Source organism: Azolla caroliniana, unplaced genomic scaffold (genome assembly GCF_043228905.1).
Source record: "Azolla caroliniana isolate FFs.n. ecotype wild unplaced genomic scaffold, voAzoCaro1.0.p SCAF_18, whole genome shotgun sequence".
NCBI classification, from domain to species: domain Eukaryota; kingdom Viridiplantae; phylum Streptophyta; class Polypodiopsida; order Salviniales; family Salviniaceae; genus Azolla; species Azolla caroliniana.
Window position 1 is genome coordinate 1,222,814 of NW_028230453.1, and position 26,423 is coordinate 1,249,236.

Below are 26,423 nucleotides of genomic sequence, written 5' to 3' on the forward strand. Positions count from 1 at the left end.
ATGGACCACGGTGGACTGGAAATACGAGATGAGTTGGGAGGAGCTGTTAGCGGCACGAATTCGACAGCTGGAGCAAAGATCGAAGGACGTGGACCGAGCCGCGGAGAAGCTACAGGTGGCGAGGGTAAAGAACAAAGGACGGTTCAACCGGACTCACCAACTGAGACCGAAGAAGATCAAGGAAGGCGACTGGGTTCTAGTGTATGACAGCAACCTCGACAACCAGCACAGGGCAATGCGGAAGTTTGCAAGAAGGTGGTTCGAGCCTTATGTGGTGACAAGCGCGAATGACAATGGGACCTACCATCTCACGGAGCTCGACGGGACAAGGATGGCGGTACCGGTGGCGGGGAAAAGGATCAAAGCATTCAAAAAGCGGCACGAGGCTGAACCAGACCCGAATGACCTGGATAGCAACAGTGACCGGCTCGGAACGGATGTCGATCCGGAAGACAAAGGATAAGCGTGGGCCGATCTTCTCCGGCAAGAGTCTAATTTTGGCGCATACCGATGGATGCGTGGTTAGGTGGGGGCGGATGTCGTGAAGAAAACATGATGTAACGGGTGGTAACGACCTCCCTCCTTGGGCTATAAAAGAGAGGGAGAGGTATTGTAAAAGGGGGATCGCATTTTGTGGAGGACGAAGTGCTGCCAGACTAGAACCGAGCTCTTCTCCTTTGTCTTCTCCATAATCGTTCTGTGCAGGTTTTCGGGAGGCTGACTCTGCTCCGCGGAACGCCCAAGTGCTTTTGGTAGAGTCTCCATCTCATGTTCTATGTGTGTGCACGCGCGTGTGTGTGCAGGCGTCGGAGCCTATCACTCGCCGGCTTGCCGGTTGTAACTCCTTGATTTAAATATACATATACATTCGTTTTGTCTACATTGTTCGGAGTTAATTGCAACTCCTACGAATCTGTGTGTCTGTGTGCGTGTGAAGTACATCGGTAGTTTCCTTCCCCTCTTCTCATTCGGTTATTTCTTGGTCCAAGGCCCCCGTGGTCCCGCCTCGTTCTCCATGCATGCGTGTAACAACTCAACTACGTCCTCCCGCGCTAGTTGTTCCCAATCACCCTGGGCTATGATTGGTTCCCCCATAGTCAAGCCTGTCTCGATTTCTCCTCACAATAGCTCATCCTCCCCAATCACCTTCCGATCGTGGTCTTCACTACTCCACGAGATACCACCCACATCAACAACACACAGTACCTGGTATCACCGACAGAGCGCATCCACGACATTCAACGGCTCCTAGCCACCTTTCCATCGCTGTCTACACCACCTGCAAAACCCCCCTCGGCCCGTTTTCCGATCCACCACACGATTCCTACAAGCAACGCCCGCCCCATCAACGCAACTCCCCGACGTCGCTCGCCTCTTGACCACGAGCGCATCGACAACGCCGTCAAAACTATGTTACAACAGGGGATTATCACACCTTCCAAAAGCGAGTAGATCTCGAAGCCTCACATGGTAAAGAAAGGGGATGGCTCTTACCGTTTTTGTGTCTACTTCCGACAACTAAACCATGTCAGCACCCATGACCGATATCCTCTCCCTTGTATCGACAACCTCCTCGACCAACTTGGCAAATCAAAGTAATTCACCTCCCTCGATTTGGCCTTGGGATATTGGCAGATCCCTATGAATCCTAAAGATGCCCACAAAACTGCATTCCGCACTAGGAAAGGCATTTTTCAGTTCACACGAATGCCCTTTGGCCTATCTAATGCTGGGAACACATTCCAACGAATGGCTAACGCCCTCTTCGATGATCTCATCACCCGCCGCGTCGTCATCATCTATCTAAACGATATTCTGATACATACAAGCACTTGGGTGGAACACCTTCAAGTCCTTCGGGAGGTCCTCACTTGTGTTCAACGCTATTGATTGCAACTGCAATGGAAGAAGTGTTGATGGGGTAGTACATGCCTCCACTTCCTCAGGTACGTCATCTCCTCCGACGGAGTACAAATGGACCTAGAGAAGACGGAAGCAGTCCAAAAATTCCCACGCCCCACCACAGTCAAGCAACTTCAACGCTTCCTCGGCCTCCTCACGTTCTCTCTCCGCTTCATCCCACAACTAGTCGACCTGTCAACTAGGGATCGGCAACGGCTCGGCTCAAGCCTAAACCGTTTGGCTTAGTCGGCTTGAAAACGGCTTAGCGGCTCGGCTCGGCTCAGTTTAGGCTTAAACTTGCCTTAACAGTTTGAGCTCGGCTCGGCTTGGCTTGAGCCTCGCCAAACCGGCTCAAGCTGGCTAAGCCGTTTATAAACTTTAGAGAGACAGGGAGAGAGACAACAGACAAGGGGAAAGAGAGATAGAGAGAGAGAGAGAGAAAGAGAGAGAGAGAGAGGAACTACATAGAGGGGAGAGAGAGAGAGAGACTACACAGAGGGGGGGGGGGGGAGAGAGAGGGAGAGAGTCGAGACCACAGACGTGAGAGAGAGTGGGAGGGAGAGCTTGTACAATGTATACTATATAATATATAGTATATAGTGGATCATTTGAGAGAGAGAGAGAGAGAGGGAGGTTTCTAAACCAGTTTCCAAGCCGTTTACCAAACTGGTTCACAAACCGGTTTAGCCTAAACCGGTTTGTGAACTGGCTCGACTCGGCTCGGCTCAGGTTTGAGATCCCATAAACGGTTTAGGCTTAGCCGGTTTGGCTTGGATCAGGCCAAACCGGCTAAGCCTAAACCGAACCATTGCCGATCCCTACTATCAGCCCCACTACGCGCGCTCCTGCAAAAAGACGCACCCTTCCTATGGACCGAAGCCTGCGAATCCAGCGTCCTGCAGCTCAAGCGAACACTCCAAGCCTCTGACCTCCTGGCCCACCCTGATTTCACGAAGCCTTTCCATCTGTAGACGGATGCCTCCAATGTTGGCCTTGGTGCGGTCTTGTTCCAATCCAACAACAACAACCAACTCCGCCCGATTGCCTACATAAGTTGGTCACTTACCAAAGCCGAACAAAATTACTCGACAACCGAAAAAGAGTTGTTCACCATCGTCTGGGCATTCCATCGTTTCCACCCATACCTACACGGATCAAATACATCAGTTGAAACCGACCATCAGCCATTGCTCTCCCTCATAAAGAAGGCTTATCCACCCGGTCGCTTACTCCGTTGGGCTTTGGCGCTACAGGATTACATATTCACTCTGCACTATCGCCGTGGTCCCCAGAACATCGTCGCCGATGGATTATCCCGCATATCCTTTCAGGCAAACTAGATCACCTCTGACACAAATCGATTTCCCCATATCCTCGTCCCAAATGGCCAACATGCAACAACACAACAAAAAAATCTAAGACATCTGCCACCACCTACGAGCCGAGCCCACATCATCCCTCACCAAGCAATTCATGATCCAGGATAATGTCCTGCTTTTTTGCCATGCAGGCAAGGAACCCTGGGTCTACGTGCCTAAGCAATTGCGCCTATCTTACCTTCGTTTCTTCCACGATGACCCGTTGTCTAGCCACTTGGGTTTTCATAAGGCACTAAACAAAATCCGTTGCAAATTCTATTGGCCAGGGCTACGCCACGAGGTCGCCTCCTACATCACAGCATGCAACTTATGTTAGGCCATCAAATCACCTCAAGTTGCTCAAGGCCTCTTACATCTGATACAAGTTCAAGCTCCATTTGAAATCGTCGAATGGGACATTATGGGCCCCTTTTCCAAGTCACAAGAAGGGAACAAATTCATCCTCGTCATAACCGAGTACTTGATGTGTTGGGTTGAGACAACCGCTATCCCAGATGCGAAGGCTATGACCATCGCCTTCAAACTATTGGAGAAAATCATCTTCTCCCATGGTTGCCCACTCCAAATCTTGTCCGATCGAGGACCCTAGTTCAACAACGAGCTCCTACGCCTCGTTTCTACACAATTAGGAATCCAACATTATTCACGTCATCCTACCATCTGTAGACGAATGGATTGACGGAGCGCCTCAATCGAACCTTAAAACATCAAATCTCGGCCTACATCGATCCGCTGCACTCAACCTGAGACCAGATCTTGCCCTTCGTTACGCATGCCTACAACACAATTGTGCAAGCCTCCACCCGCATTAGCCCATTTCGGGCCCTTTACGGAAGGGACCCGCGCTTACCCCCAGAAGTGGCAGTCCCGCAACCAATCACACGACTCCACTCTGATGCAGTGTCCTGGTGGTCCCACCTGCAGCAACTCCAGCCTCTCCTCCGCAAAGCCATCACGAGCAACCTGCACCAAGCACAACTACGCCAAAAATGACAACACGATGCAGGCCGCACCGACCATCGATACCACGTCGGCGACAAAGTCCTTGTCTATTTCCCCATCCGTCGTCGCAACTTCAGCAAGTCGCTCATGCACCGATGGATCGGTCCCTTCGAAGTTCAAAAGCAAATACGCAACACTACATATCTGCTCTGCCGCGCCTCCAACAACTGCTCTACCATTTGCCCACTAGTCTCGCATGAAGCCCTTCCATTAGCTACCATCACCCCCGCCCACGCCCACGCCCACGCCCGTGTCATCCCCCCGCCTAGAACCGTCGTCCATGCCCCGTCGCGATCCGACCGCACAATAACTTTTTTTTACAAGGGGGAACTGTGGCGGTCACATGGACCACACCCAAATTAGGCGTCTACCAAGCCCCCATAATTAGAAGAGCTAATTGGAGTGGGAGAACACCCTCCACGCTAAGAGTAGTCTATAAAATGTAACTTGGAACGTAATGGAAAAGGAGGCTATTCTTGAGAGCATTTCACAGTACATCTTTGTGTTTTTTTTTCTAAAAATATGTCCTTTCATCGGTATAAAGTTTAAACAATTTACAAGCTTTTGATTCCTATGTGATCGGTGAAGGAAACAACCATTTTGGTGGTTGAAAGTACCAATAAGGAGTGCCATTCTTGGAGGTGATAAGTGGTATAGTTGTCCACAAAGTAAGAAACGGATGGCATTGAGCAGCTTTATTGTCATAATCTCCAACAATACAATCCCATTGACCCTTCAAAGTAAGAACCATGTCTAACCAAATACTTTTTACCAATTCAATTGGTGAGGCTCTAACTTGATGAAACATACATGTTTGTGTTTTTATGCCTATATCTATATGTACATATATATTACGTGTGTATGTGTGTTTTTTTTTGTTTTGGTGAGGGAAATGTGGGTTGAATATTAAGATATAAGGGAGGACTTAAGAGATAAGAGAAAATAATAAATTGAGGGATAGTTAAATTTTTTAAGGATGCATGCAAGTTTGTTTGGGGGTACAAGATGTGTGAATGAACCCAAGGCTCGAACATTAAGCCTAGGATCAAGTGATCGAGTCTGAGTTGAGCCGAGATTTTGGTAGTGGAACCATCTTAGGTAGGGTAAATGACAAGGGGGCCTAGCGCAAGAGCATTGCATGATGCTCGTAAGCTCCTCATATCATGCAACTACTTCACATTGCTTGTAGCCATAAAACGTAATATTCGTGTTCGTGCAAGCATTCAAACGTTTGGAAACGAACACGTTAGAAATGGGAAAAATATGTGCTCCCATTATAATCATTACAATTCAGTTCACACTAGTGGTAAGGAGTCATGTTATTGCTATCTATGTCTTGGGTTCGTTTCCCAATGTTCTCATCTCTTTCTCTCATTAGTATCGTGTCATAACAAAATTTTATCTTATTATTATTATTATTATTATTATAACTAAGCACAACCTAGTGGTAAGTTGTTGTGCTATTATTACTTGTGTCTTGGGCTCAATTCCCAACTTTCTCATATCCTTTTGTTAGTGTCATGGGAAAATTTTATGTTATTGTCATGTTCCTTTTTCTTCTTTTTCTTCCTTTCTTTGTTATTAGAAATTAGTTCACCCTAGCGGCAAGTTGTTATGCTACTACTACCTATGTCATGGCAAAATTTTATGTTAGTGTCATGTTCCTTTTTCTTTCTTTCTTTCTTATTAGAAATTAGGTCACCCTAGTGGTAAGTTGTTATGCTACTATTGCCTATGTCATGTTTTCTTCATATTCTCGAATATACGTTTTATGAGTTTTTGAACGTTTGATTATAATTTATAATGACATATTTTGATTCAATCTCTATAGTTCATACTCATTTTTTTATAAAGTTATAAAGTGAGGATAATAGAGATGTCTTGATTCGCATCCCAAAAGTATGCATGTGATACAATGCAAATATTGCAACCATACTTATGTTGGTGGTTCACAATGGATTAGAGTCCACTTATTAGGATTGAGAGTGAATCAATATATAATATAGACCCTAGTCAATCCAATCCAACTTGTCAATCCAATCCAACTTTGAGATGATTTACCATACACGTTTGATTGAATCATTCTCGAATGCGAATGCACGTATGATACATACGGTTCATTGTATGTATACATGTGTTTCACGATTTTCTTCTATCTCTCTTCCCATCTATTGAAAGATTTGGATTGATTCTTGGATTCTTAATAATAATTATTCTAATTCACTATACTCATGAAATTCATGAAATTCTTACCTTCCTCTTTCATATTCTTATTAGCCTTAAACTTCTCCTCCTCCCAGTCCAAAACCTCGGCAGTTCCCACCCAACTCACATAACGACCCGACGCCGAAAGGCACGACACAATTGGTGAACCCGATTTGAACGCAAGCGGCAAGGAGATGGAGAATCAACAAGAGGCTAACAACATGATGACGATTTTCAAGCGGATGCTACAAGAACAACACGCGATGTCGGAGATTGTGGCGGCAATAGAGCAGCTCGTGCAACGAAACGGGCAATTCAATGGGAAGGATGTGTCACGTTATCTACGAGACTACAAGGCGGAGATGCTGCGATGCGGGATATCAGAAGGATTGCAAGTGACATCCACATCCGGATTCGACCTCGGCCGAGTTGCTCATCAACACTGTTCTTCTCACTTCCCATCCGGAGGGACCTATTTCCTAACACCTAGTGGTAAGTTGTTATGCTACTATTGCCTATGTCATGTTTTCCTCATATTCTCGTATATACGTTTTATGAGTTTTTGAACGTTTGATTATAATTTATAATGACACATTTTGATTCAATCTCTATAGTTCTTACTCATTTTTTTGTAAAGTTCTAAAGTGAGGATGATAGAGATGTCTTGATTCGCATCCCAAAAGTATGCATGTGATACAATGCAAATATTGCAACCATACTTATGTTGGTAGTTCACAATGGATTAGAGTTCACTTATTGGGTTTGAGAGTGAATCAATATATAATATGGACCCTAGTCAATCAAATCCAACTTCGAGATGATTTACCATACATGTTTGATTGAATCATTCTTGAATGCGAGTGCGTGTATGATACGTATGCTTCATTCTATGCCTGTAGCCATAAAACACATTATGCAATAGCTATGCCTGATGGGTTTCGGCACACCACAAAAGGAACATGTCAGTTTCTTTGTGTGAACGTCTATATATAGTGGATGACCACATGATGCCCAGCCAAGAGGAAAGCTCTCCACAAACAAAGGAATGGTCTTTCATAGGGAGGTGTTCAAAAGCGGCGAAAGAACTCGAGTTATCAGTGCTTGCAGTCCGGCACATTGCCCTACAGAAAGGGCACCAAATATATGCAAAGATTTTATGATGTAAGTTCATATACAATAGTAGCTCACCAAGCTTAAGATTATTATGATTCAAAAATTTTCCCCTGTTTTCATGTTGATCCAAAGTCAAGCACAATAAGTGTGTGAGGATCTCCGATCTAGTATATCATGTTAAAGGGTTTAAACTTTAGGGTTTAGGGTATAACCGTATATGTATGTATGCATGTATGTATAATATATGTATATGTTTGTAAACCCTATATCCTAAATATATGTACTGTGTACATACAGTATATGTTTGTACAGTATGTTGTATATAGCTATCTGATCTAGTCGGCCATGGTGATGGGAAGCTCCCCGTATCGTCGACCTGCGCAACCAGGAGATCATACGTCCTCGCCTGATCGCCCTGCGCTCTGGCTCCTCCCTCGCCTTGCAGCCTGATTTTGAATACCCACCCTAAAACGGAGCTCATCCAGAGTAAGGATTCTTTGCCATTCATTCTCTCATGACATGCGTAGATGTGTATGCACATATGTATTGTATTGTCCACTCATACCCGTAAATAACTAACTATGCGGTGCACACATTTGTATGTGTAGAAGCATGCATGTACATACAGTATGCATATTGTATTTGCTTGGACATGGTCCCTACGCTTAAAGGAACAGTGGGGATGGTTTTATTAGGGATTCCGATGCTAAAATTGCTGAATTTCTCTAGTTTATTACTTAACTCTCTGGAAAGATTCTCCACTTCTGTCCTTAAAAGGTAGTAACCATTTTTGGCATTTTCAACCATCTCGATGGTTGTTCCCTCTGCCGATCACTTGAGAATCACGTCTAATAAAAACAAACTATATGGACACACACATAGATAGATAGATAGATAGATAGATACAAACATACACACACACACACTCACATACATACATACATACACATATACATATACATATACATACATACATTCATTCATATACATACATACATTCATTCATATACATACATACATTTATTCATATACATACATACATTCATTCATACATACATACATACATACATACATACATACATATACTTTCACACACACATACACACATACACACATACACACATATGCACATACACACATACGCACATACGCACATACGCACATACACACATACACACATACACACATACATATATAATATATATTGTTGTAGAAGTGAAACCATACTTATTGAACTACGTAGAATGGAAGAAGATACAATGGACATGGACAATTCCATGGAAGAGGAGGAGATGTTGAAGTCTTTTGTTGAAGGTTCGGACATTGGAATAGCTGCTCATTCAAGCAAAGAATTGATTTCCGGTGCCCTTGGCGGACCTCTATCCTTTCCAGATTTTGTATCTCCTCTTGTTCATATCAGAAGCTTTCAGGATTCCCACATCTCTATGTTGATGGTGAGTAAATCTTAAACATGTTTTACATTTTATGTATGTTATAATGAAATATAAATCATCATTATTAGTATGGAAAATATAATTTACAAATGGATGCAACCATGGCATGAAAGAGATGTGATGCATATGCATATTTAGGCCTTAATCAGATTTTCGACATAGTTACATTAAATGTATGTCCATATGGTTAAAATTGATGTTTTCTTAACATAAAATATATAGAAAAGGTTGCAATGATGGCCTGAAATAGACGTTATGCACTCACACATCGTGGTTTTGAGACACCTGTGTGAAAACATTGTTAGATATTTAACATATTAACATAATATGTAACACTAACGAGAAATAATATTTTTAAACGTAAAAATGGCTGCAACTATGGACTAAAAAGATGCTATGCAATTGTGCATGTATATATTGCATTCCCATAAAGACAAAAATGGACACCAGGATTACAAGAACTGCTCTTGGTGGTACATTGGCATATTATCTAGCTACTAAATCTACAGGAAAGAATGTAGAAATGGATACAAGCATGGCCTGAATGAGATGTTAGTTTACCATAAAATTCATCTGGAATGTGATTTCCTTTCTTAAATAATGCATGTTTTCAATGATTAAATAGTAAAAACTCGAGAAAAGAATCTGGAAATGGATGTAATCATCTATGTTATTTTGTACAATTTATAAGCTCAAATACAAAATGGAGAAACAAGTACATTTGCGTTTGTAAATGAAAATGTTGTCTGAGCAGTGTGTAATGCATAACATGCAGGCCCTTCAAGCTGAGCTGAATAATCCATCCATACAACTTGCTGAGGACTCTGATATTTCGTAAGTACTAACAGCTTCATTCTATATGGCAATTTCTATTGTGTTCATAAACTTTCAAGGCAAGAGGACTACATTCATTTTGTCATAACATTTGTTTTTAATGTTACTTGATGATGGTCCATATTCTCAGTCTTTTCAGAGAGATTTAAGAAAACTGTAACTGATTATTTTTATTCTAGGGTGGATGATCTCAAAATTATTTCACAAGAGGAGTTTTTAAACCGTGCTTTGAAGACCATCATAGAGGTGATTTTTCTGATATTTTTTCCTCTTTTAAAAAAACTAGGCACGAGTTCTCTTATGCTCTAGGCATAACCCAGTAGTTATTGCTCTGTCTTTATTCCACTGTTAAATAGCTATTAATAAAATGTACATATCTCAGAGCACGACCTAAATAAACATTTATGAACACATGATGTGGTACTTCTGTTTAAAGCTTTTCCTTTTTAAGTTTTCCTTGTAATGAAATTCAGGACAATGCAAAAGAAGCAATTGATGGTGTTTCAGAGGCCCAAACAGAACAGGACAGCTCATCAAATCCAGAGACTTCCAAAAAGCGTGCTAAATTGAAGTTAAAGAAAGGGAGGCCTTCTGATAGGTGTCAACGAGCTGATGCGTGGGATATAGTAAGATATTTGTTTAGTCCTTGTGTCATATAAGAAGTCTCTAGAAGCCCGGAAATGTTTGGGGGCTATTTATCAAGCTACTGCCATTTTCTAAGGATTCTGGAAACTTTTTTTAATTTTATGATGGAGATTTTTCAAATATTGTCACACTTTCACCATAAATTAAGGAAGTATTAGTAATTTTCACCAAAAATAAGCTAAATATTGGGAAATTCTGAAAGATTGGTCTTATTTTCTACATTTTCAGGATTTCATTATCTATCAATTTGCCATGCTACCTATAAATCTTATGAAGAAGGATTTAGTGGTTTCGCTATCCTAGGTAGAACATCTTCCATTCATTTAATACATTATAATTGTAGAGGGGTTCCATATGTCAGCATCATTGTAGAGGTGTCTAAGTGCTTATGCATGTAGAAACGATAGTGCCATGATTGATAGCACACATGTGTGTCCCTTGTTAGAATGGGGAATCACTAGAAAAGAGTGTAAATTATAGTCATGTATCAAATATATTGCTGGTTCTATGCTTGTTTATCCACTCAAAATTACTAATTATAATTATCCGAAGAACAGCATGTGCAGAATAGCTGTTATTCTGAAGGATCTCTGCATGAAAGATTAAGAACTGAACATGAGGCTGCAAAAGCAAATTGCCGACTTCTTTCTTTAAGGTGTGAGCTGATATGATACCGAAATATGTTTTTTTTTTACCTAAGTTAATTTTACTGGTAAATTGGCTTTATCTTACATTATGTACTTGGAGAATACAAGTTTCATGCTCAATGTTTTTCTTCCCAACATTGTCTATATTTGAGAGAAATGTCGAAGGAGACAGGAAGCTGTATTAACATTTGTACTAGGCCTGAATGGCTTATGAGATCAAAAAGAGATTACATTTGAAAACTTCTTTTATACATGTGAGTAACCAAAGAAATAAGAAGGAATTAATTTAAATATCTTCAATATTCTTTTTTCCAACCATCATATCTCCGATGTGAGAGATGCTGAAGAAGAAAGAAAGCAGTGTGAACATATGAGACAAAAATTGCTTATGAGACTAAAAGAGATTATGCTTGAAAACTTCATGTATATACGAGAATAAGGAAAGAAATAATAAACACTGAGAGGGGAAGGGAGGAAGGGTGAAGGAATACAGTTATGAGATTGTACTTTGAAAACCATGATCAGGAGCTGGATGTTTTTGTATGCTGTGTATGTCTTCCAGTAATATAATGTTTCACTAAAGAAGTGTGTACCTGGTAATCATAGACGTTGTGTTGCATGCGTGCTTACACACACACACACCCAGATTAAAAGTAATTGGGGAGGAATCTGGATTTCTCAAATGTTCTCTTACACACATAATTAGCAGAGGATAGACAAGGATCATAGTCTCACCATCATATATGCTTATATATGCAGTATCAAGAAGCCAGGAGCAGCAGAAGTTTGTTTGGAAAGTAGTGACCGAATCCAAACTTCAAATTTCTTTGCTTATCCTGTCATGGTATGTGTTAGTTTTCTGATATTGAGAAAATGTTAATGACATTTATTTCTTTGTTTTATTTTGTTTGGTATTGAAGAAACACAGATGAAGACTTAATATCCTTCAATTGTGGTAAGGTTTAGTGTGGGATTCAAACTATAATGCCCTCAAGAAAACTTGATACAAATTCTGGAAAGGTTACTTGTGGGAAATCTGAGGAGATTCATCAAAATAGCAGTTTAGAAGACAGAGGTTGAAGAGATGCAGACAAAGTTCAATATGAGTTCCCTATCTATAATGTCCTTGATGTCTTTGAAGATATCTGACAGAGATTTTAGTATTTTCTATCTCAGTTTTGTTGTGTCTGAGCTAGATAATTAAATGTTATGGTAAGCACAGTTTCAAACAAAGAGTAATTTTAAGGAAAGACGAGCAAAAATAGAAATGTGTAATCATCAAGGAATACGAGAGGAAAGCCTTTACGTTTGTATAGTTACTATTTAAGTTCAGATGTAAGAAACTTAACTAGGTGATAGTATATGAGGCAAAATAGAGGTGACATGAAGACCTCGTTGGAGAAGAGCCAAACAAGAATCAAGGAAAAATTTAAGCAAAGATCAAAGTCCTCATCTCTCCAAAAGAAGTTCGCCTATTGTCGTCTGTGTATATAAGAACCCTTATAAGTAGTTTCATCCGAGAATCTGCTATATCTGTTATGAATCTTGCTGTAAAGGTGCAGCAAAGTCGATTGACTTGATATTGGGAGAGGCTGGAATTAATTTCATCCGAGAATCTGTTATATCTCTTACTAATCTCTTGGGAGAGGGTGCAATATATCTACAGTGAATTTATGTGGAATGGCATACCAGAATAGTAACAATTGGAAAAATAAAACTGTGGATCATACATGCAGACATTGGGCAATGATTGCATTTTTGTTTGGTTTACTGTGAATTCAGATATAATGTGAAATAAGTTATAAATCATTCAGTTGTAATAGTAGATTTGTATTTCAGATATAATTAGTGTTAGGAAGCTCTTTATTATTCTTCCTGCTTTTTCTCCGGTTAGTGATTAATCTCTATGTTTGTATACTTTACTTTTCATAATATCCGTTTGCTTTTTGTTCAAAGTAGGCAAAGAATCTTATATTATGTATGCCATATAATTTCACTTTATTTTGCACCAATAAACTGTTAATATTTTCGGTATGCTGCATCATAAATGGAATTTGCTGAGCATTCGTATTTCATCAGAAATGCAAGTATCTATGAAGAGATGTGAGAAATATGTGATGGTGGAAGCAGTTATCCATATTTACATCCATGTTTATAATTCTTGCTGAGAACTGCTTTTGCTGTTCCATATTTCCCTTCTCCCTCTTGGTAATCAGTGTTTTAACTTTGTAAATTGGAAGTGATTCTCTTAACTATCTTATCATTCCTGCAGATTGATAAAACAGCAATAGGAAATGCTATTGAGCAAGTTTCACCATTTGAAATGGTCTTGTGGATCGATGTTCGAGGACGAACGAAAAGGCAAAAGGTGCTCCAACATTGAAACTGTTTGAAATTGAGATAAGAGTTCGAATTTAAATCAATAGTGGAAATTAATGTAAAAGCATGTGGATTAATGTAGAAGGTTTTCCTTTCGCTTTCTGCTAGTTCTGCCTTTCATTAGAGGATTGAAGTTCATTGACTGTCTTTTTAGTTACCTTTGTATATGTTTATATATTTTACTAATTCTAGCATTGTTATATATTTTAGTTACCTTTGTATATGTTCATTAAGTTCCAATGTAGGATACGTTGCATCCTTAAAGTTTTAATGCAATGTATATTATACTATCAATCTGTTGACTAGCATAAACAAAAGCTTTGAATTGCTACATTCCTGAGTGAACCTGTTCTCTTTGTTTGATATTAATACAGGATCAAGGTTTCCTAGTCCTGGGAAGTCAGATGCTAACTATTCTGAGAGACAAGATTTACTGTCTGGCAGATGAGCTAATGAGGAAAGCAAATTTCTATGTTCCATCAGGGTATTTCTACATTGAGGTCTGTGATCCATTTTTTCACTTATCAGTACGCTTCAAAAGTGAAGTAGAACTCTCAATAATCTTCTTTGGTTGTAACGTCAAGCTTTGTTTTGCATATATGATCGAAAAAGAATACATTCTACAATGATCTAAGAGACCCATCAGCAATAGATTATAGTGTTACGATCTTGGACTGGTTGAAAAAAGGGCCAGCTAGAACTGGCATTTATGCACCGAATTCGTGTGCTGTGAAAATGGAATACACAAAGTTTTTGGATCTCAAGTGCCGTATTGGGAAACGTTATCTTTACTGCCACCAGGTAAAAGCAGCATGGGTGTAATTTTTCTGGAGTATGAAACTTTTACAAGTTCATTTATACTTGCATGTTTACTGGGTCTTTGTATTTTTTTATTTAGTTCAAAGAAAATCCATACCTGGCATCTTAATGGAAATTGTCTTTACCTCACACCTGAGAGGTAACATTCTGATCTATTTTTTTGTTTGTATTTTTGATTCAGGGTAACTGTAAACATGTCCTTGTGATTCGAGATATGCGGATCATACACAAGGACGACATTCACAATGCACTTTTTTATCCATTAATACGAACACAATTTCGCCTACGACACAATAAATGCAGTATATGTCAAATACATCGTGCAAGGAAAGTTACTTACGAGGACAAGAAGTGTCCCCAAAGTCCTTGCTTCTTCTGTGAGTATTGTTACTATTTGCTGCATTATTCGGAGGATGGGAGACTTCTGTATGATGACTTCCATGTATATGACTATCCTTGAGACTCATCAGTGGTAATAAAGAACTGTGAAGGTTGTAAATGATGGTGTATCTTAAATTCATTACTTGAAATTGATGGATGTTGGTTAAACAAAAAGGTTTAACCCTTTGTTTGGGGATAATGTTTCATAGAGAATACTTCATTTATATGCATTGAACTTGTTTTAAAGTATGTACATTCAACTGCTACATCCGCTGGACGAGCGAACAACCATTCAAAGAAAGCAAAGCCCTCTCCTGCTTGATAGAAAGATTTTACGCTAATGTGTGCCATGAAGTTTTGGATATGCGTAGTCATTAGCTAGTGAGCTTATTTAAGTAAACCAAAAACGTTCAACATTTTAGGTTTGCCCTCATACAAGGACCTGTATACACATCAAAGGGGACACTCCTATTGCATACATTACACCTAATATGCATCTAATACTGTGTTAATCCTTACCTAATGTTCCATTGCGTAAGCTTTAGCAATTTCTGTTTAAGTCTTTAGATGTGTTCATGTACTTGCAGTTTTGAATATATAATTCATGAAATTGTGATGGTTGCACCAGGACTTTTATGTGCATTAAAGGGAAACACACACCTATTACATCTATTATGTGGTCGGTACTATGTGCTAATCCTTATGCATTTTGATCGAGTAATGTTTCCATTGTTTAAGGGTTAGCACTTTCTATATAAGATCCTTTAGATGTGCTCGTATTAGTGTTTGTGGTATTAAAGTTTGTAATTGAAAGGTTAAGTTTTTGGGTTGTAGCATTGAGTGATGGGGTCAATGTTTTGCTTATGTCTAAACATTTGATCAGATTCATTTCAAGTCTTGGTGAGATTCTATTTTCGATTGCTAACAATTTATGCATGATGGAGCATGCATTAACTACTTTGGTTAGGAAGTGCACAAAATAAGGTTGTAAGGTCAAATATATGGAGCATGCATTAACTACTTTGGTTAGGAAGTGCACAAAATAAGGTTGTAAGGTCAAATATATAGAGCATGCATTATCTCATCTATTGGATGTGTTGTTGTAAGTAATACATTCAAAATGTTTTTTTGTTTGATGTACATTCTCCCTTTTGAGACTTTTCTTCATTTGACGAATCAAGGGGCACTCTCTTATGCTAGGTCTTTATCCCACAATGAGATGCCTTTGTGTCGATTAATGTTGTTGCATGTGTAGAATATAGATTCCACACTACACACAACAAAGATTCTTATATTTGCAATGTCATCATTTGTTTGTACAATATCATTATAACATAATACAATGAAAAGAAGAAGAAAAACAAAAGTGTGTGAATGTGCTTGAGCTCACTCTCCTTGGTTCCCATGTATAAAACTCTTGAACAATCTTGAACCAAGGGTGCATACATTTACACACTCAGAGTACAATATCTGGTTACAACCTTTTTCCAACAAGGAGGGAAATTGAGGCAAACTGAAGACCATTGTATGACAATCCATGTTTAGTGATGGGAAACTAGCATGACTATTCATATGGTCAATTCGTTGTCATTTATGTTGTCCATGAGATTGTGTGCATCTCAATGAAGTGGGCTCATCTAGAAGAACATGTTACTCCAAAATACTCATCATGCGGTTGCTTGGGGGGGAGCAACTGTGGTGCCTGTGCGTTTCCAGGCTTGCGAGGCCATGCGTGATTTCCGATTCCTTAGGAACTAGAAAGAGAAGTGTAGAGGCGGGTAGGTGGTCCCATCTATATAGAATGTAGAGACACTCGAGATGACATTCATATCTGTAGTTACAGTTTACGAGAATAACCCTACGCCCTTGAGCTTTCAAAAAAGTTAACGAAAATACCCTTCTCTGTCTCCAATATACACACAAAGAGAGTGTGGGTAAAAAAACCTCCTGCAGGGGTATGCTTTGTGAATATCTAGAACCACAAGCCTATTTGTGTAATTTCCATTATCTTCTTCCTTCCTTCCTTCATACACACAGGACACACAAACGTGGATCAATCCTTCTCTGAGAGATAGAGATGGCACTCTGCAGCGAGAGCAGACAAACCGGAGATCTGGGCCCTTCTCTTGGAACTTCCACAGCTTCTCTCCAGAAATCTGGCTCAAAGTGGTTTCAGCAATGGTAATGCTCTCCTTGCTTTCTCTCTTATTCTTCAAAGAAACCCTTCCTTTTCCTCGCTTAGGATATGTCCGTTCTTCACATATATCAAATGCTTCATCAGAAATTCTACATTCCTTTGTTGGCTTATGCGCCTGTGCATGCTCTCATTCCTTTGTGTTTTTCTGGAAAAGCTTGCTTTGCATGTCTGTGTTGATTCTTTGGCCCATTCCTTTATCTCATATCGGAAATGGGGGATTTGGGAGTTATAAATAAGCTCCTCTTCTTCTTAGTTTTCTTATCCCAATCTTGTATTCTTTTATCCCACTTTTAATAGAGCAGGCTGATTTGGAAGATTTAGGCTTAATTGGCCAAACTTCGATAAATTCTGGTTTGTTTTTCTTTTTTTACTCTATTTAATAGCTTTATTTTTGTTATATTTAGTTAGTTATTTTGCTATAAATAACTAAGAATATTTTGACACTTCTGCAACAGTCCATACATGTATTCAGGTTTTGGTGCATGGGATTTTAGACGGGAATTACACATATAGATGCATTCAAGTGTTGATGAATGAACTTTTGATACTATATAGGGGGGAATTGTACATATAGATATGTGTGCGTTGTATAGGCATACATGTGGTCAAGCTTTTAGACATTAATGTCTAAGTGAGAATGTGAAGACATCATACAGAGAGACGTCTTTCCATGCAGCCTTCGTCCATGTCATCAAACAAACAAACACCAGACAGAAAAAAACATTTGAGTTTCATGCTTTCTATCACCCCACTACATAAGGAAAAGTGGTACAAAGCATGGAGACCGCACATATTCATCCAGATTGTTTCGGGACTTAAGAAATGATCTCAATCTTTGTAGGGGCCTCTAATCGTGATAGCTTTCTAGAACATTTTCTAAGGAGATTCACAAAGGGGGATATCGTGATGGTTCAGATAATTATAACTATACAACAATAAGTTGAAAGTTCAACGCGTATCTCTCCATACCCAAAGGTAAAGGGTCCCCTCCATCAAAGCCTTCGTTGGGTATAAATTTGAGTGCCAAATATTGAATTCCAGCAATGTAAATTTTATTTCTTTTTATAACTTGCATCAATTGAAGGCACATTTATGCCATTTCCCCGAATTGCATTTTGCTGCTTCCAAACATTCAAACTAGTGTCTCTCAAACTATACTTAGCAATTTTTTTCAGAAATAGGCCATTTTCCCATAAAATGTTTCATCTTTTTGTAAGGACCAAGTGAAGGTTGTATTTGAAAAGTAAACATAATGCAGCATAGGCAAGATGCCATGTATTCATCTAGGCAAATGTATCTTTTCAAAGACATTTTAGAATGCATATCCAGAGAGATGGAGATGAGCTTCTTTGTGTTTTGTTGTCGATAGTGGTCATTTGAGCTGGTGCTATATACCATTTTTAACATAATTAACAAGATATTATGAGAGAGAGCGAAAGTTAGCAACCCTTTCAATGAAAAAACAAGAGATATTACAGTAACTCAAATAGTAGCCTACGTTTTAGCCCATTGAAGTAGGTTGTGACTGTTTTTTTCCCATTACTTTCACACGAAGGTGTTTTTGAGCTTAGTGTTTTACCAAGAAGGTGAACTGGTTTTAGCACGAAAGCTACTCCCAAGTGAATCCCGTTTCACCCTAACATTGGTTTTTATGGGTTTGAAACAATATATTAAAGAATGCGGTTTCCAATATTGAACATGCATGTTTTCTATGTTCTTGCAGGGTGCCTCATGACACTGTTTTGAACTCGGGAAAATTGTCTCTTTTAAAGTGGGTTAATGGTGAGCTCACATATGCTCTTAACTTTGCTATGTGATTATTTTAGCTCAGAAGTAATTGGGTATATGCGCTTAAAACGTTTCTTATAGGGTCAAGTTCACTTGATTTCAGACACGGATTCCATCAACTTTCATAGTATGGGTCATATTCCAGAAAAAATAGTTTGACACTCATCTTTCAGTTTTGCTCTGTAAATGACATGTATGGGCTATTGCATATGGTTCTGATCTTATTTTAGGGTTTATTAGATTACGAAAGAATTTAATTTTAGTTCTTTCAATAGAAAGACGATTAATCCTTTGAAGAGACCAGAAATATTTTGAAATTGGTGAGGATAATCCTTGAATAACTATCTGAAGTTTAAATGGCAAAAAGATAGTGGCCATGAGACAGATAAACAGTGTACTTCTTAGTATCTTTGCAAAGTACCAAATATACGGTTGTGAAAAATATTTGAAAGATATGATAAAAACTGACCATAAATTGGTCATTTTTCGGAGCAAAGAAAAATATACATTTGCTCGAATATTTTGGGAACTTTGCCAGAGGTCTGTAGCTTACACTGAAGTTTTTGAAAATGATCTCCCCATTCAACCAGTGTATGCTGACAATTGAGTCATGGGTGTCTTGATATACATGAGTAAATTTATTTATTAAAAGATTTTAGACTTTGCTTTACTCTTGCTATGCATACCCATTTGCATTGAAAAATCTCAAACTGCCATTAGATTTCCACTGTTCACAGCATTTAAGATTAGTGGCAGACAGCTAATTATTGCTACTAATCCTGATTTCTTTGTGTGACTAATCAGATGATATGCTAAAATCCATGAAAGAAAAAAGTGTTGAGATTGAAGAAGAAATTGAGGAAGAAGAGTATGAAGTTTTGTATTTGTGCACCTTTGAAGGCTGTGGAAAGGCCTTCACAGAACAGGGTTCTCTACGGAAACATATGAATGTTCATGGAGAGAAGCAATTCATCTGTCATTATGAAGGCTGTGGAAAGGTAGTTTTCAATAAAAACTTCTTGTGCATTTACTATTCTTGATCTTGTTTTTCGCATAACATGAGTGAATTGCATACGGTCTTTCTCCAGAGGTTTATGGATAGCTCGAAATTGAAGAGACACTTTCTGATCCATACAGGAGAAAGGCACTTTGTGTGCCCTGTTGATGGGTGTGGCAAGGTATACTCTCAACCAATGCATTTCCTATTAATGACTAAGAATTAAGAGTGAACAAGGATATCATTTGGCATTTGAGTTTTACAGGCTTTCTCGCTGGATTTCAATCTACGCTCGCATATGCGTACTCATACTCAGGAAAATTATCATGTCTGCCCTTTCGAGGACTGCAGGAAACGCTATGCCCATGAGTACAAGCTAAGAGCGCACCTTCGAACATATCATGAAAAGGTAAAGGATGATTATAGGGATAGCATGACAAATATTTTTTTTAGTTAAACACATACCATAGCTAAATACAGCTTGGTATAGATAATGAATTATTTTTGCTTAATGGTGGCCCAATAGAGCAGTGATCCACCAGAGATTAAGGATAACAAGGGATGCAACAACCTGCAGGTTATAGTGTAATGTTGGAACCACTAGACCAAACCATTTGTACTGTTCGTCTTGGATATAGTGTATATTTCTTGTACTTGTAAAGAGTGTACAAATAAAATCCAAAACTTACAGAGCTATAAGCATTGGCCAAAGCTCCAAAAACCCATGCATCCAATTAATAGTGTATGTGAAATGAATATGCATATTCATTTTTACTGATTCAAACACTACGCGTGTAATTATGATTTTGAATGAACCTATAAAGGTAATGCTTTCTTCACCATGAAGTTCAGCTTTTAATGTCTGTTTATTGGAAAGCTCTTTAAATGTGAGTTCCATCATATAGTATCTGCGAGTAAGCTGAATATGATAGTATATGTGAGTAAGCTGAATATGCATATTCATTACTATGGTGTTCTTTGCAGGTACTTCCTCCCGATGTGAAACTTGCTCCTCCTGCTCCACTACCAGCATCACTAGAGAAGGAGATCAGGAACCAGAAGTCGGCGGCGGCGGCAGCGGCTGCGGCTGCAGCTGCAGCTGCATCAGCAGTGGCAGTGGCAGCTGCATCAGCTGCTGCTTCAACTAATCATGAAAGGCCATTTGCATGCCATCACAAGGGCTGCGACAAGCGGTACATCCATGAATACAAACTGAACCTTCACCTACGCAAAGAGCATGCTAATGAAAATCTGGTGGAAGCTAGGCAACCACGATGGTATGGTGATAGAGAAGATGATGTGGATGAAAGTAGGGTTCATCGTGATCGCACTAAGGCTCGTGGCACTGGACGAGAAAAAGCACCGATTCTCAAAGTGCCTACCGCAAAGGCAACAAAGAGGAAATCTCCTAATCAAGTATCTGTAGATGTGAGCCGAAAGATGAGCGGTTCTCGGAATGCACCATCACGTTCAGCTATGATGAAGCCTGACCCCCGTATAGTGAGGCAGAATAGACAGGTTGTGAAAAGGCAGCTTCCAGGAGAGATTGAGACGGATGACGAGGAAGGCCAAGAGGACATGGAGAATGAGAACATTGGAAGAAGGATAAATGTGCAAACTCCATTTGAAGATGATTATGAAACCGAGGATGATATGGACTAGATTGTTAATAGGGGTTCTCACCTTCGATTTCTTCTCTCTTTCCCTTCCCCCTAATGTGCTAATAGTTGGAAAGTGGTTAATTTAGCATGTTGCCATCATATGGTTAATTTACGAAGCTGATGATATGAGGTTCTTATAGCATATTGGTGAAATATTGATCTAAATCCTCAAACGTCATCATTCCAGGAGATCTAATTCATATAGCAAAGAATGTCAAGTGTCAAAAGTTGCCTTCGTTTTTGGTGCCCTGAAATTTTTTCAATTTTTTGCGATTCCAATAGAATCTCTTTGTTCATTGTACTGTTGTGTACTCAAAATAGATTTAAGATGCTGGATACCCGGTTTGTCAGCCTTTTTAGTTTTTTTATTGAGTAGGTAAATTGTCCAGTTTGCAATTTCACTGATTCTTGCGATCAATTTTGGCTCAGATGCTTGGCTTGGATGTGTGCTTTCTTTGATTGGCTTATATGTGACTTGATGATGCTCTTTGTAGGCTGACCTGTAGAAATCTTGCTATAATTTGCCCTTCCCTTGCAATTTCACTGATTCCTGTGGTCAACGTTGGCTCAGATGCTTGGTTTGGATGTGTGCTTTCTTTGATTGGCTCATATGTGAGTCAATGATGCTCTTTGTAGGCTGACCTGTAGAAATCTTGCTATAATTTGCCCTTCCCTTGCAATTTCACTGATTCCTGTGGTCAACGTTGGCTCAGATGCTTGGCTTGGATGTGTGCTTTCTTTGATTGGCTCATATGTGAGTCAATGATGCTCTTTGTAGGCTCACCTTTAGAACTCTTGATATAATTTGCCCTTCTCTTGAACAATAAGGTTGAATGTATTTCTCGTCAGTGTGGATGATGCTTTCTGTAGGTTAATGTGTATAGATCATGTTACAACCTGTCCCACTTTTTTTGTGATTAATGACATCATGGATTGAATGTGACTAGACGAGCCATAATTCAAGCTGATGTTTGGAAACTTCACATTATTGTGCTTACTCTTTTCTTTCGAGCTTAGGAGGCAATTCTATTTTCATATCTATTGACTATTTGCACATAACCTTATCTGCTTTCCTTTTGGAGATAAACTTTCACTATTTTTAATCCTTCATTTGTTTTAATGATGATTACGATCAACATATATTTAAACATAGCAACCATAATTAACAAGGACAAATGGTGTAATCTCATCAAGGTCAAGACAATAGCCATCAGCAATCATTGCATGGTAGCTATGATGCATTGCAGTTTCCTAATGATAACCACAAATGACAGCTCCAATGATTTGTAGCTTTTTCCTAATGATAACCACCACATGGTAGATCCAATGCTTTGTTGTTTTCATAGTGATAGAGCATATGGTACCTTTAATTATCCACTTATTTTGACACCCAAGGATTGATTAGGTTGAGTTCCTGCCATGACATGCTCTATTTTCCTCCCACCATTCTCTGAGGTTGTAATTCCCCAGTGTCCTAGAACAAAAGCAGTATATACCCACAAAATCTCCATATTAGTGTAACCTTATCATCTGATGCCCTAGCTTGTATAGATATATATCTGCATCTGCAGATTCCTACATTTTGAGAGCTTTTATGTCTTTCATATTGCTGTCCTCAATACTAACAAACCTTTTGTGCCACTTCAAGAAACTCATTACTGGAAGACAAAACATCCAAATGACATCAGCGAAAAAGGGCTTTTTTATTATTGCACAAAAAAAATCTCTATTTCAGTGTATGTCCTCAATAGACCAATGCATCCCAATCCAAAATACAAAATGTTCTTGACACTTAAAAAATGTTACTACCACTGTATTTTATATTTCCTGACACAATATAATGAACTCTTTCCTGGTCTCAACTCTTCCTATGTCGTCTTGAGTGAAGACCAGTACAATTAGGTCAATTCAATTCCTTTCAAAATGGCGTTCAAATGAAGAATGAGACATTTGACAGTTGAATGTGATTTTTCTTTAACCAGGTAACATTTCTTTCTCTTTTGCCTTACAACTGTCATCCACAAGCTTCACGAATTTCTTTGTCAATTCATCAATCTGCATTACGCCACAAAGACGATGATTTTTGACTCTCAAAGATTAGGCATTTAAACTAGGGACTTCACACTCACTTAAAAGAAATAACATGTTCAACATTTCAATAAATAATTAAACTAGTCCTCTTAACATATAACTGATGGTTTTTTAATAATTGATCCAACCACTTGAATCAGCATATAGAGGAGTAGCATTAAACTCAAGTTAATATATAAACCAGTGGGTAATTCAATTCTTGATGCTAAAACAGCATTACCTCTTTCTCTCGACGTTTGATATCATCTTTTGATATATGTCCAGTAGATTTCTTTATTGCATCCATTGCCTGACATTCAGAGATCGTTAGCTTTCTTTTCACCATGAATCACTCATAGAACTACAGTGGGGAGTAACTAGCATTAGCAAAGAATGTGGCATAAAGCAATCGAAAGATCACGAGAATAGTGACACCTGGGGGGAAATATAAGCTATTTATAACCCAATAGCTATTTTTCAAAGGATTTTGGCTGTATTTACGCTAATGTAAAAATTACCTCAGTTTTAGCTTAAAATAATGAATTTCAAGTAATACTCACAAAAAATATGGCTAAATATTGTGTAATTTTTAAATATAAGCCCAAATACTAATGCCTTTCAGAGTTTTATATCCTATAAATTTGCACAACCATTTATATTACGTCCACGTCATTCCTTATTTTTTAGCATGAGTAACACTCCAAAAAATACATCATTTTAAGTAGGTTAATATATAGCATATGGCTTCTTAGATAAAGATATAACTTTAGGAGAGGATCGGTATCCTACAGTCTGTCTTGCTCTTCGTATGCTCGTCTTTGCTGTCTCTCCAGCCTTCCCAACAACTTTGACCATTGTCTGCATATCATCATATGCTGGAGTTGGTAAGAGAAAGTGAGTAATTTGACAATGAAGGAATTTCGTAGACAGTGACATGCAGAAATTCTTGAGATTTTACCTCAATGTATTCCTTCGTTGGTCTGCAAGAATTATGAGAATTTTAGCAAAGTTATGCCAAGGAATATGGTAATGAAACATAACAAATAAGAGCAAAGTATAAGAACTGATACTTGGGTATCGGGACCGTAATTATTTCTCCTTCAGTAGAAGGATTAAGTTTCAATGGAGAGGTTCGAATCCCTCGTTCCACACACTTAACAATCTACAAAAAGCAAACAACAGATGAGAAAGATTTCATTTTTTTCTACATTTTCCATTTCGAACATAATATAATAGAAGCTTACAGCAGAATCAAATGGTGTGACTCGTAGCTTCTCATTGTCAATAACTGTAACTGCTGCAACATGTGTTAATGGAGACCTAATCCCATTATTATCCACTACGGTGACATGATCCAGAGTTCCTGGAAATTAAAAAATATCTTTATATTTTATGGTTAGTTATCAATATTTGCCTTGACTATAGTAGCATTTAAAAACATTTACCTGAAGAAACCCTTCCTGTTCGAAGTTTACTAAGCTCTCGTGCCAGAGAATCTAATGAAGACTCCATTTGCTTCACTGTATTGTCCTTAACACTTGGATAGACATCTTCATAAACAGCCGTCGATTCCTCATCTCCTTCTACACATGCGGTGTGAATCAATCAAAACAACCGAATAAAAATCAGGTTACATGCATATCACGGGCATTACGCAAGCATATCTACAGACAGCCAGCAAGAGCTATGGCTGAGGTTCACTTGTAAGTGTATATAGTACGCTTCTTGAGAATATAGCCTCGGGATTTTCAAACAATTCAATACGTCAAATCTATCTGGTTTCCTTCCTAACCCTAACTTTAATCTCCCCACCCTTTCTCTCTCTATGCTTGGATGAGACGAAGGCAAAACTTTGTGTTACTGTGAATGACATAAAAGAAAAGAATTTATGCATTCTCTCTCTAAATCCCCCAAAACATAAACCCTAAATAGAGGTCAGTAGCATACTAACTTGATTTCTTGGCTTTGGCATAGGTTCTTCGGTTTTCTGCGAAGGAGCCCTGGATCCTCATCATCAACGGTGAACAACGATTCATCTGGGAAGGAAAACCTTCGGATGGAGAGGCCGAAGGAGAATGATCGAGGTTGCGGGGAATGGCGGCGGGGTAACTTTGTGGTCCTCGAAGAAGATGAGAGGAGGAGGAGGAGACGCGGCGGAGGAGAGGGTGGGTCCTCCTGAAGCTCGACATCGCCATGAGAGCGACCACCACGGTTGCAGAAGCAGGAATCAGAGCAAGGTGGGGTTGGGGTCGAGATTAGGGTTAGGGTTAGGGTTTAAGCCAACATCATCATTATTATCCCCATTGGAGTGTGGTGTGGGTAGTAGTAAGTATATGTACATAGACAAAAGTACTCTGTTTCTAGGTTCTTTCTTTTCTTTCGGTTTCAGGAACTATCATAGAGAGAGAGAGAGAGAGAGAGGTATGCTGCTTAATTAGCTGCTGAAGCAATTATCTCCGAAGACAGGAGGAAACTTGGTTGCCTTCTTTGAAATGGATGTTCTTCACAGATGTACAAACACCGAGACGGAATCTAACATCCAATACATTTCTCCTGCGAATCTTCAGAGCATTGGGATGTATGTAATCAAGATTTTTTTACACAAGCAGATGCGTAACACGTGGGATGGTTGGATGAATCCGTTGCCTTTGGATGATTCTCTCGTCCGAGATTCTATTGGAAACGTATTGGGCCTTAGACCTTGTCTGGCATCGGGAAAACTTGACAATGGGCCAACAACATCAATAGGATCCTGGATTCATTTTCGACAGATGCCAGAAGTGGATCGGCTTAAGCAATTACACTCGATATATGGGACGAAAACAATGACAATGGATATTTCCGCGGCCTTCTCACATGTCTCAATGCGACTTCAACCAATGCAGTAGCATATGTGGTTTGGTTGCCTTACGAATGGCATGATGCTCTTTGTTAAAGGAATTTCTATAGA

At 39.2% G+C, this 26,423-nt stretch overlaps 3 protein-coding genes across 9 annotated transcripts; 2 read left to right on the forward strand and 1 right to left on the reverse strand.

Annotated features, from left to right (window-relative positions):
* Window positions 1–7,963: 7,963 nt before the first annotated feature.
* On the forward strand, window positions 7,964–15,009 carry SRD2 (snRNA activating complex family protein). 3 transcript variants are annotated; one of them, XM_087333871.1, is made up of 11 exons: window positions 7,964–8,087; window positions 8,845–9,055; window positions 9,831–9,889; window positions 10,069–10,135; window positions 10,363–10,515; window positions 11,092–11,189; window positions 11,941–12,025; window positions 13,454–13,549; window positions 13,935–14,060; window positions 14,173–14,361; window positions 14,561–15,009. In XM_087333871.1, the coding sequence occupies exons 2-11, from the start codon at window positions 8,846–8,848 to the stop codon at window positions 14,837–14,839; spliced, it is 1,362 nt and encodes a 453-aa protein (XP_087189997.1). In that variant the 5' UTR covers window positions 7,964–8,087; window position 8,845; the 3' UTR covers window positions 14,840–15,009. The 3 variants fall into 3 exon arrangements, with proteins under 3 accessions (XP_087189997.1, XP_087189994.1, XP_087189996.1); XM_087333868.1 differs by lacking the exon at window positions 7,964–8,087 and adding an exon at window positions 8,101–8,144; XM_087333870.1 differs by lacking the exon at window positions 7,964–8,087 and adding an exon at window positions 8,101–8,144 and having other exon boundaries at window positions 11,101–11,189.
* On the forward strand, window positions 8,480–21,741 carry LOC147851982 (zinc finger transcription factor YY1-like). Of its 4 annotated transcripts, none has more exons than XM_087333872.1 (7): window positions 8,480–8,503; window positions 16,834–16,941; window positions 18,681–18,739; window positions 19,550–19,743; window positions 19,834–19,923; window positions 20,008–20,151; window positions 20,727–21,741. In XM_087333872.1, the coding sequence occupies exons 2-7, from the start codon at window positions 16,838–16,840 to the stop codon at window positions 21,402–21,404; spliced, it is 1,269 nt and encodes a 422-aa protein (XP_087189998.1). In that variant the 5' UTR covers window positions 8,480–8,503; window positions 16,834–16,837; the 3' UTR covers window positions 21,405–21,741. The 4 variants fall into 4 exon arrangements, with proteins under 4 accessions (XP_087189998.1, XP_087190000.1, XP_087189999.1 ...); XM_087333873.1 differs by lacking the exon at window positions 8,480–8,503 and adding an exon at window positions 17,799–17,932 and having other exon boundaries at window positions 16,828–16,941; XM_087333874.1 differs by lacking the exon at window positions 18,681–18,739.
* Window positions 21,742–23,124: 1,383 nt separating this feature from the next.
* Window positions 23,125–25,806, reverse strand: LOC147851983 (Ribosome recycling factor). 2 transcript variants are annotated; one of them, XR_015531412.1, is made up of 8 exons: window positions 25,425–25,806; window positions 24,919–25,056; window positions 24,718–24,836; window positions 24,544–24,635; window positions 24,432–24,453; window positions 24,263–24,348; window positions 23,715–23,783; window positions 23,125–23,458 (listed from the first exon to the last, which is right to left on the reverse strand). XR_015531412.1 is itself a non-coding variant. In XM_087333737.1 (8 exons), the coding sequence occupies exons 1-8, from the start codon at window positions 25,666–25,668 to the stop codon at window positions 23,378–23,380; spliced, it is 834 nt and encodes a 277-aa protein (XP_087189863.1). In that variant the 5' UTR covers window positions 25,669–25,805; the 3' UTR covers window positions 23,125–23,377. The 2 variants fall into 2 exon arrangements, 1 of the variants encoding a protein (XP_087189863.1); XM_087333737.1 differs by having other exon boundaries at window positions 24,263–24,331; window positions 25,425–25,805.
* Window positions 25,807–26,423: the final 617 nt, after the last annotated feature.

Bases quoted from the DNA above. Each gene is read 5' to 3' on its own strand.
- LOC147851983 (XM_087333737.1), bottom strand. From the start codon at position 25,668: ATGGCGATGTCGAGCTTCAGGAGGACCCACCCTCTCCTCCGCCGCGTC. The intron at 24,454-24,543 runs GTATCAGTTCTT...TAATTCTTGCAG, and splicing joins ATTACGGTCCCGATACCCAA to ACCAACGAAGGAATACATTG. The intron at 23,459-23,714 runs GTAATGCTGTTT...GGCGTAATGCAG, and splicing joins TCAAACGTCGAGAGAAAGAG to ATTGATGAATTGACAAAGAA.
- LOC147851982 (XM_087333872.1), top strand. From the start codon at position 16,838: ATGGCACTCTGCAGCGAGAGCAGACAAACCGGAGATCTGGGCCCTTCT. The intron at 16,942-18,680 runs GTAATGCTCTCC...ATGTTCTTGCAG, and splicing joins TCAAAGTGGTTTCAGCAATG to GGTGCCTCATGACACTGTTT. The intron at 18,740-19,549 runs GTGAGCTCACAT...GTGACTAATCAG, and splicing joins TCTTTTAAAGTGGGTTAATG to ATGATATGCTAAAATCCATG.
- SRD2 (XM_087333868.1), top strand. From the start codon at position 8,116: ATGACATGCGTAGATGTGTATGCACATAT. The intron at 10,136-10,362 runs GTGATTTTTCTG...AATGAAATTCAG, and splicing joins CTTTGAAGACCATCATAGAG to GACAATGCAAAAGAAGCAAT. The intron at 10,516-11,091 runs GTAAGATATTTG...TCCGAAGAACAG, and splicing joins GAGCTGATGCGTGGGATATA to CATGTGCAGAATAGCTGTTA.